This window comes from Echiichthys vipera (genome assembly GCF_963691815.1).
Source record: "Echiichthys vipera genome assembly, chromosome: 5".
In the NCBI taxonomy this organism is placed as follows: domain Eukaryota; kingdom Metazoa; phylum Chordata; class Actinopteri; order Perciformes; family Trachinidae; genus Echiichthys; species Echiichthys vipera.
The window spans coordinates 498367-508366 of record NC_139830.1 but is presented as its reverse complement, the minus strand read 5'-3'; the positions used below and the strand labels follow the sequence as shown (position 1 = coordinate 508366).

Below are 10000 nucleotides of genomic sequence, written 5' to 3'. Positions count from 1 at the left end.
GTCACAGTTACATTTGACTCGTTTGAACAGGAAGAAACAGAAGAGGGAAATATTCCAGGAGGATCGGAAACTACCGTGGAAACAAACACTCACAGGTCAACAACAGGTGACAGGATGTCGAGGTCACTCCTTCATCACAGCCCACATTAAGTCAAACCTCCGGGTCACAGCAGCGCGGACACGAGGAGGCCGATCACGCCACACGGTATTTAAACGTGTACAAAGATGCAGATTCATTGAAGTTAAAATGTTCAATTTCATCAAAGACTGAGGGATATGAAAGACCTTAAACAGTGGTCAGACAGTGTCAGAGTCAAATCAGCGTCAGGTATTGGGTGTTTTTGCTCTACACCTGGGGGCGCTGTCCGTTTATCCTGTGCTCAGGTGTTTATAAAGGCGCCCTCCCACTGTGCCTCCGTCCCGTGCCCCAGCACGTGTCACTGCTAAAGTCTGGTTCCTTTGACCAGTGTGAGTGCAACCGTACCACGTCTAGGAGCGGCACGCTTGCCGTCCACGGCCCGTTTGGGAGAGGTGGGCTTTAGTAAAGCACGTTTGCACGTGTACGAGCACGAGCGTGCGCACGTGTACGAGCACGAGGCCTACGGTTGTTCTGAGGTCATTTCCTGTGCGCCTGTTGGGACGTAGAAAAAAGAAGGAGGGACCATGCGCGGACATTTCAAACAATGGCGGTGAAAGGTTCACGTTGGTGTGATGCGGAGGTGGAGTGTTTACTGCAGATTTGGTCGATGAAAAGATTCAAAAACAGTCGACAAGACGCACAAAAACTCCGAGGTCTACGGAAAGATCTGGAAACAAAGCCACGCATCGCCATGACGTCATCAATGCGTGTGACGTGTTACGGCGTGATGACGTATAGGCAGCAAGAAGCATTCTCCGAGGCCCAGGTAGTGTGAGTACAAACGGGCCTGGAGGGGGGACAAGGACCCTAAAGCACGGGGCACGGGACGGAGGCACAGTGGGAGGGCGCCCTGAGGCAGGAGGTTACTGTTGTTGTCACCACGACAGCTACGCTTTCTCCTCTGTTTCTAACAGCGACCGCAGACGCTCGTCACCACCGTTCGCTGTAAACCGAGAGCAGCACTGGAGCCGAACTCCTCCACAGACCAACGGGAGCCAAAAAGACCCGACAATATCATTATAATGTGTTTCTCTTAATCTTTCACGTAACAAAAAGGTGTAAACTATTGTTGTTATGATTTGGCATCGTAACAGAAAGTGAAATTCCACCGTCAAATCCTCCTCCAGGGTCTTTGTCTGCACTTTAATCCTCAGTAACCATGGAGACAGTTTCTATTAAGGTAGAAATCCAGGAGAGATGCTAACAGCCGGACGTGGCTAACAGTGGTTAGCTCGGGGCAACACGGTGAAGGCATTCAAAGGTCTTTTTTAACCACTAATGCTGCTGAAAATAACAGCAAACCTCTGCAGCAGCATGAGAAGAGTCCCTACACACACAACAAAGCACCAATGGGCTCCTTCCACCGTAATGGACTTTACTATGAGAGGAGCTGGTACAGGGGCCAGTAGGTTAGTCTTTAAAACACTCTTTAATAAACTCTGGCTTCACTAACTACGCTGATGACACTTTGTTGTGTGTGTAGGGACTCTTCTCATGTGTGTGTGTGTGTGTGTGGGGGGGGACTCTTCTCATGCTGCTGCAGAGGTTTGCTGTTATTTTCAGCAGCATTAGTGGTTAAAAAAGACCTTTGAATGCCTTCACCGTGCTGCCCCGAGCTAACCACTGTTAGCCACGTCCGGCTGTTAGCATCTCTCCTGATTTCTACCTTAATAAAAACTGTCTCCATGGTTACTGAGGATTAGTGCAGACAAAGACCCTCGGAGTTGCACTTAAGGGTCCTTGGCTGTAAAAGAAACTGAAAACATCTCTAAGAAGTCATGAAAGAGTCAAATCACAGCGCGTCAGACAAAGACGGATCATTGTCACAGTAAAGTTTATTTAGTTCGTCTTTAAAAAAGTCACGTTTGTCCTTTTCCAGCAGGAGAAACCTTCGCCAACATCGTTCGCTTCACTTTCACTTTGAAAATCCTGAAGAAGCCGTTCCGTATTTCCTGAGTGCGGACTCCGTAGATGACGGGGTTGATGGTCGCTGGGAACAGGATGTACACGAGTCCCATGAAGGTGTTGGCGTCCGTGGGGATGTCTATGTTCAGGTTGTGAGAGAGGAATGTGACGCTGCCCACCAGGTAGAACGACATCATGACCATGAGGTGAGTGCCGCACGTGTGCAGAGCCTTCCAGCGGCCCTCGCCGGTCGACGGCGCTCGCAGGACGACGCTCAGGATCTTCATGTACGAGAAGAAGATGAGCGGTATGTCCACGCCCACGAAGCAGATGATCACAGCGAGGCCGGCCGCGCGGTTTCTCTGCGTGTCGTCACACGCCAGGCTGACCAGCGCCATGTGGTCGCAGTAGCAGTGGCGGATCGTGTTGGAGCCGCAGAACTGCAGCGAACCCGCCAAACCTACGAGCGTCGCCATGATGGAGCCGCTGCGGACCAGGGTGAAGAGCAGCAGCGCCGCGAACATGGAGGAGTTGATGATTTGGGCGTAGCGCAGCGGCTGGCAGATGGCCACGTAACGGTCCAGCGCCATCGCCAGCAGCAACGTCGACTCCAGCGAGGACAGGAAGTGCGTGAAGAACATCTGAGTCAAGCAGCCAGCGAGCGAGATCTCGTCCCAGTCGAAGAGGAGGCCGAGGAGCATCTTGGGAAGGATGACGGTCGCCACCAGGACGTCGATGACGCACAGCGTGCAGATGAGCAGGTACATGGGGCTGCGCAGACTCTCCACGCTGCGGATCACGTAAAGCAGCAGGGCGTTTCCCAGCAGCACCGTCAGGTAGGAGGCGGAGAACGGCAGCGCCAGCAGCCGGCGGTGCTTCTGCAGCTCAGGGAAACCTCTGAACACGAAGGTCACGTGGGAGGAGTTCCTGCTCAGCGACGCCTCCAACATGGTGCCAGCTCCACCTGAGGGGAGACAGAGGAGACGGTCAGACAGAAGCAGCGTCACGCGGCGTTTCAAGGTTCAAGTCCAGGTCACGTCTTGAGTCTTTGATCGAGAGCAGGGGTGTCAAAGTGATCCAGTAAAGGGGGGCGCTGTGGCTGCAGGTTTTCATTCCAACCAAGCAAAAACACACCTGACTCATTCAACCCCCTGAATCACCTTCACACAGGTGATTTGTTGGATCAGGTGTGTTTTTGCTTGGTTGGAATGAAAACCTGCAGCCACAGCGCCCCCCTTCACTGGGTCAGTTTGACCCCCCTGATCTAGAGTCTGAGTCTGTTTCAAGTATCTTATGGTTATGAGCTCAAAACATACCAAAAACTCAAATTAGGATTTTTCAGAAGTCCCAAATCTCAAGTCTGAGTTGAGGTTAATATCTGTGAGGAAGGTCTTAAAGGGTTGGGTTTGCATGTTCTGCGTGGGTTTTCTCCGGGTTCTGCGGTTTCGTCCCACAGTCCAAAGACGTGCAGGTGTTCGGTTCATTGATGACTCTAAATCACCTCATCTAAGCTCCAGCCTCTGATCCTGGATCAGGTCTCAGGGGCAGCAGCTCCAGCCTCTGGTCCTGGATCAGGTCTCAGGGGCAGCAGCTCCAGCCTCTGATCCTGGATCAGGTCTCAGGGGCAGCAGCTCCAGCCTCTGATCCTGGATCAGGTCTCAGGGGCAGCAGCTCCAGCCTCTGATCCTGGATCAGGTCTCAGGGGCAGCAGCTCCAGCCTCTGATCCTGGATCAGGTCTCAGGGGCAGCAGCTCCAGCCTCTGATCCTGGATCAGGTCTCAGGGGCAGCAGCTCCAGCCTCTGGTCCTGGATCAGGTCTCAGGGGCAGCAGCTCCAGCCTCTGATCCTGGATCAGGTCTCAGGAGCAGCAGCTCCAGCAGGGACCCCAAACTTCCCTTTCCCGGGCCACATTAACCAGCTCTAACTGGGGGATCCTGAGGCGTTCCCAGGCCAGTGTGGAGATCTAATCTCTCCACCTGGTCCTGGGTCTTCCCCGAGGCCTCCTCCCAGCTGGACGTGCCTGGAACACCTCCCTAGGGAGGCGCCCAGGGTTCATCCAGACCAGATGATCCTGAACCACCTCAGCTGGTAAAGACCACACTGTGACTTATTTATGATTCACAGAGACCCAACGATTCCCCGGTAGAGTACAGAGCGGCCCAACCCGGCTCCTGGAGCCTCTGTCCTGCAGGTTTTAGTTGTTGAAACACCTGAGTCTGTTGATGAGCTCGTTATCAAGCAGCTGAAGCTCGTTAGACTCAGGTGTGTCGGAGCAGGACTGGGCTGCCCTGCTTTAAATCCCCCGTAGGTGTGAATGGTTGTCTGTCTCTGTTCGTCTCTATGTGTCCTGTGATAGACTGGCGTCCTGTCCAGGGTGGACCCGCCTCACGCCCAATGTCAGCTGGGATCAGCTCCAGAATATTCTGAGCTTTATTTAGACCCTTTCTTTCTCTACAGGGTCAAATCTGACTGAAACAGATGAATTGAATCATTTCTTAAGTGTTAAAAACGATCATAACAAACTAAATTCACCTTTTCAGTTCAAACGGACAAACCTGTCGACGTCTGCAGTTCTTAAAAACACGTCGACTGGATCATTACTTCCAACAGTATCGTCCTACATCAGTGTTGTTACTCTGGGCTTTATACTGAGGGAGATGTGTGTGTTTTTTCTGCTGACTCAGCTGTATTTCATGGCGTTTCCATGGTGGCGCTCACGGGTCACAGTTGGAGCAGGAACACGCACGCTCCTCTGCAGATCTAAATAACGTTTGTCACCGCACGTTTCTGCCGTCGACACGTCGTGTCTGTGCACAGCTCTACACACGACGCCCCTGGTCTCTGAAACCAGAACAAAGCCGTTCTTTAGTCTCTCTGCTCTCGATCCTGGACTCTTGAAACCAGCGTCCGCCCTCACCTCACCTCGGCTCAGACAAAACCCCCGAGGCCTCGGCTGTGCCCGTGCACGGACCAAAGGTTACAGCCGTCACAGGAGTTTAAAGTGTCATTTATAAGAAATAAACCATGGAGACAGTTTCTTTCCTGCTAACACTGAATCAAAGTATCAACAATAAATACAACAATTACATTAACTGATGCAAAACAGCCAAAAATTGATGCAAAACAATAAAATATTGATGCAAAACAACCAAAAATTAACGCAAAACAATAAAATTTATGCAAAACAACCAAAAATGAAGAAAAACAACCACAAATTGATGCGAAACAACTAGAAATTAACGCAAAACAACCAAAAATTGGTGCAAAACAACAAGAAATTGATGCAAAATGACCCCAAATTACTGTAAATCGATGCAGAATCATCACAGATGCAGAACCCTCACACACAGAAGACTCAGAGACTCAGAGAGTCAGAGACTCGGAGACTCAGAGACTCAGAGACTCAGAGACTCGGAGACTCGGAGACTCAGAGACTCAGAGACTCAGAGACTCAGAGACTCAGAGTCTCAGAGACTCAGAGACTCAGAGACTCAGAGACTCAGAGACTCAGAACGAACCCTCACACACAGAAGACTCAGAGACTCAGAGACTCAGAGACTCAGAGACTCAGAACGAACCCTCACACACAGAAGACTCAGAGACTCAGAGACTCAGAGAGTCAGAGACTCGGAGACTCAGAGACTCAGAGACTCAGAGACTCAGAGACTCAGAGACTCAGAGACTCAGAACGAACCCTCACACACAGAAGACTCAGAGACTCAGAGACTCTGAGAGTCAGAGAGTCAGAGAGTCAGAGAGTCAGAGACTCGGAGACTCGGAGACTCGGAGACTCGGAGACTCGGAGACTCGGAGACTCAGAGACTCAGAGACTCAGAACAAACACTAACCCACAGAAGCAGAACCCTCACACACAGAAGACTCAGAGACTCAGAGACTCAGAGACTCAGAGACTCGGAGACTCAGAGACGCAGAACAAACACTAACCCACAGAAGCAGAACCCTCACACACAGAAGACTCAGAGACTCAGAGACTCAGAGACTCAGAGACTCAGAGACTCTGAGACTCAGAGACTCTGAGACTTGGAGACTCAGAACGAACACTAACCCACAGAAGCAGAACCCTCACACACAGAAGACTCTGAGACTCTGAGACTCAGAGACTCAGAGACTCAGAGACTCAGAGACTCAGAACAAACACTTACCCACAGAAGCAGAATCTCTGAGTTGAAGCAGTTTTCATCGCAGGTCACAAACGAGTCCTCGGTTCAAACACCACGGGTCGCCGTACCTGCTCGGGTTCATCTGATGCGTGTCGGAGGACCTCGGTCCCGTCTGGCTCCGTCTTTTACCTGAGCTCCAGCGTCCCTCAGGGGCCCTGACCCCGGACCCAGCTGCGCTCTGATTGGCTCAAAGCTGTGACGTCACAGGCTGATTAAACTCTGGAGCGTCTCCTGTGATCGTCTCAGGGACCTGTTCACTGTTTCAGAGCTGCTGCATCAGTGGCACAGCCCCCCCCCCCCCACACACACACACACACACACATCTACATCACACACACACACACACACACACACACACACACATCTACATCACACTCTTCTTTACATGGAAATGAGAAGCGTTCGTGTTTTCATCCAAACTGAACTGAACATTCAGGTTTGTTTGTTTTTCTGTGACTGAAGCGTTTACGACGTTTACGACGTTTATCCGTGACCTTTGAACTGTAAACGGACTTATGTGCTTATATGGAGCCTTTCTAGTCTCCTGACGACTCAAGGCGCTTCACACTCGTCACATTCACACGTTCACACGTTCACAAAGAGGCTAAACGAAAGAAAACTCACATGAAAAAAGACACATAACTACTACAAACAACACAAAATTACCACAAAGACGTGCAAAACAACCAAAAATTGATGCAAATCAACCAAAAATTGGTGCAAATCAACCAGGAATTGGTGCAAATCAACAAAAAATTGGTGCAAAACGTACAAAAATTGGTGCAAAACGACCAAAAATTGATGCAAAACAACAAAAATTGGTGCAAAACAACAGAAATTGGTGCAAAACAACAGAAATTGGTGCAAAACAACAGAAATTGGTGCAAAACAACAGAAAATTGGTGCAAAACAACAGAAATTGGTGCAAAACAACAGAAAATTGGTGCAAAACAACAGAAAATTGGTGCAAAACAACAGAAATTGGTGCAAAACAACAGAAATTGGTGCAAAACAACAGAAATTTGGTGCAAAACAACAGAAATTGGTGCAAAACAACAAAAATTGGTGCAAAACAACAAAAATTGGTGCAAAACCACCAAAAATGGAGGATGACCCACTGTTCCCCTGAGCCCCTTTAACGAGCTGGGCACAGGTCGGCGCTCTGATGTCGTCACCACAGGATTCTGACTCACACTCACAAACGAACACATCAGGAAATCGAACCAACGACCCGGAGTGACCTGGTCCTCGCTTCTGTCACTCTATTGAATCAGTGGATCAGAGGAAGGAGCGCGTTTCTTCTGAGGTTCAGACTCAAATCAAATTAGTCCGCCGCAGGAGGACCAGGGGGGCCCGTCCCCGCAGGAGGACCAGGGGGGCGCGTCCCCGCAGGAGGACCAGGGGGGCCCGTCCCCGCAGGAGGACCAGGGGCGCGTCCCCGCAGGAGGACCAGGGGAGGACCAGCGGGGCGCAGTGTTGTTGTTGCTCGGAGCTGATTGGTCCCGAGGGGAAACCAGCGGTTCATTACTCTGTGCTCGGCTTCATTAGTCTGTTCACTCGTCACACCGCCGCCACTGTAACGAGGTAAAGGTTCGAATCCCTGTAGACCGTACGGCCTCAGACAGGGGCGCTCTTCATGAGGTGAAGGTTTGAATCGTTCTTCGTTCATCGCTGACATTAGCACATCTCATCTCCAGCCTCTGATCCTGGATCAGGTCTCAGGGGCAGCAGCTCCAGCCTCTGATCCTGGATCAGGTCTCAGGGGCAGCAGCTCCAGCCTCTGATCCTGGATCAGGTCTCAGGGGCAGCAGCTCCAGCAGGGGACCCCAAACTTCCCTTTCCCGGGCCACATTAACCAGCTCTAACTGGGGGATCCTGAGGCGTTCCCAGGCCAGTGTGGAGACACACACCCTGGCTCCTGTTACAGTTGTTTGTGATTGCTTTGACCTGGTTGGAGACACCGGTGACCTCAGTCGTCATCATCGCTCTCTCAACAGAGCAAAACACACCTCGTGCTCATGAGTCGACCCGTCGTCATGGTTGTGACACACCTCCCACTGCACCCTTTAGCAAATCAGTTAACGCAGATGTCGTTCATGCATCCACACTCCACTGATTCAGCTGTGGGAACCAAACAGAACACACACATGTTCCCCTCTCTGAGACACTTCTGGACCAGTGTGAAGTCACTGAAGCACCTGTTTGACTCTGCAGCTTCCTCCATTTTAAACCCTATAGAGGAATGTTTCAGAGCACAGAGACGGAAGGTTTACGATCATCGCCCCTGGGACCAGATGCCCTCGATCGATGCAATGACCGCTGCTGCCCAAGGTATCGATGCAGAGGCACGCCGAGGCCAGATCAGGCACCCCGAGGCCAGATCAGGCACCCCGAGGCTGGATCAGGCACGCCGAGGCTGGATCAGGCACGCCGAGGCTGGATCAGGCACGCCGAGGCTGGAGCAGGCACGCCGAGGCTGGATCAGGCACGCCGAGGCTGGATCAGGCACGCCGAGGCCGGATCAGGCACGCCGAGGCCGGATCAGGCACGCCGAGGCTGGAGCAGGCACGCCGAGGGCGGATCAGGCACGCCAAAGCCGGAGCAGGCACGCCGAGGCCGGAGCAGGCACGCCGAGGCTGGAGCAGGCACGCCGAGGCTGGATCAGGCACGCCGAGGCTGGATCAGGCACAGCAAGGCTGGATCAGGCACGCCAAGGCCGGATCAGGCACGCCAAGGCCGGATCAGGCACGCCAAGGCCGGATCAGGCACGCCGAGGCTGGATCAGGCACAGCAAGGCCGGATCAGGCACGCCAAGGCCGGATCAGGCACGCCAAGGCTGGATCAGGCACGCCGAGGCTGGAGCAGGCACGCCGAGGCTGGAGCAGGCACGCCGAGGCCGGAGCAGGCACCCCGAGGCTGGATCAGGCACGCCGAGGCTGGATCAGGAACACAAAGGCTGGAATAGGCACGCCAAGGCCGGATCAGGCACAGCAAGGCCGGATCAGGAACGCCGAGGCTGGAGCAGGCACGCCGAGGCCGGATCAGGCACGCCGAGGCTGGAGCAGGCACGCCGAGGCTGGATCAGGCACGCCGAGGCTGGAGCAGGCACGCCGAGGCCGGAGCAGGCACCCCGAGGCTGGATCAGGCACGCCGAGGCTGGATCAGGAACACAAAGGCTGGAATAGGCACGCCAAGGCCGGATCAGGCACAGCAAGGCCGGATCAGGAACGCCAAGGCTGGAGCAGGCACGCCGAGGCCGGATCAGGCACGCCGAGGCTGGAGCAGGCACGCCGAGGCTGGATCAGGCACGCCGAGGCTGGAGCAGGCACGCCGAGGCTGGATCAGGCACGCCGAGGCTGGAGCAGGCACGCCGAGGCTGGATCAGGCACGCCGAGGCTGGAGCAGGCACGCCGAGGCCGGATCAGGCACGCTAAGGCCGGATCAGGCACGCTAAGGCTGGATCAGGCACGCCGAGAACTGAATCAGGCACGCCGAGGCTGAATCAGGCACGCCGAGGCTGGATCAGGTACGCCGAGGCTGAATCAGGCACGCTGAGGCTGGATCTGGCACGCCGAGGCTGGATCTGGCACCCCGAGGCTGGAGCAGGCACGCCGAGGCCGGATCTGGCACCCCGAGGCTGAATCAGGCACGCCGAGGCCGGATCAGGCACGCCGAGGCCGGATCAGGCACGCCGAGGCCGAATCAGGCACGCCGAGGCCGGATCAGGCACGCCGATGCTGAATCAGGCACGCCGAGGCTGGAGCAGGCACGCCGA

At 53.8% G+C, this 10000-nt stretch overlaps 1 protein-coding gene across 1 annotated transcript; it reads right to left on the bottom strand.

Annotated features, from left to right (window-relative positions):
- Positions 1 to 1998: 1998 nt before the first annotated feature.
- Positions 1999 to 2994, bottom strand: or55e1 (odorant receptor, family 55, subfamily E, member 1; the record flags this gene model as incomplete). Its single annotated transcript, XM_083913650.1, has 1 exon — positions 1999 to 2994. One exon carries the CDS (start codon positions 2992 to 2994, stop codon positions 1999 to 2001), a length of 996 nt encoding a protein of 331 aa, XP_083769776.1.
- Positions 2995 to 10000: the final 7006 nt, after the last annotated feature.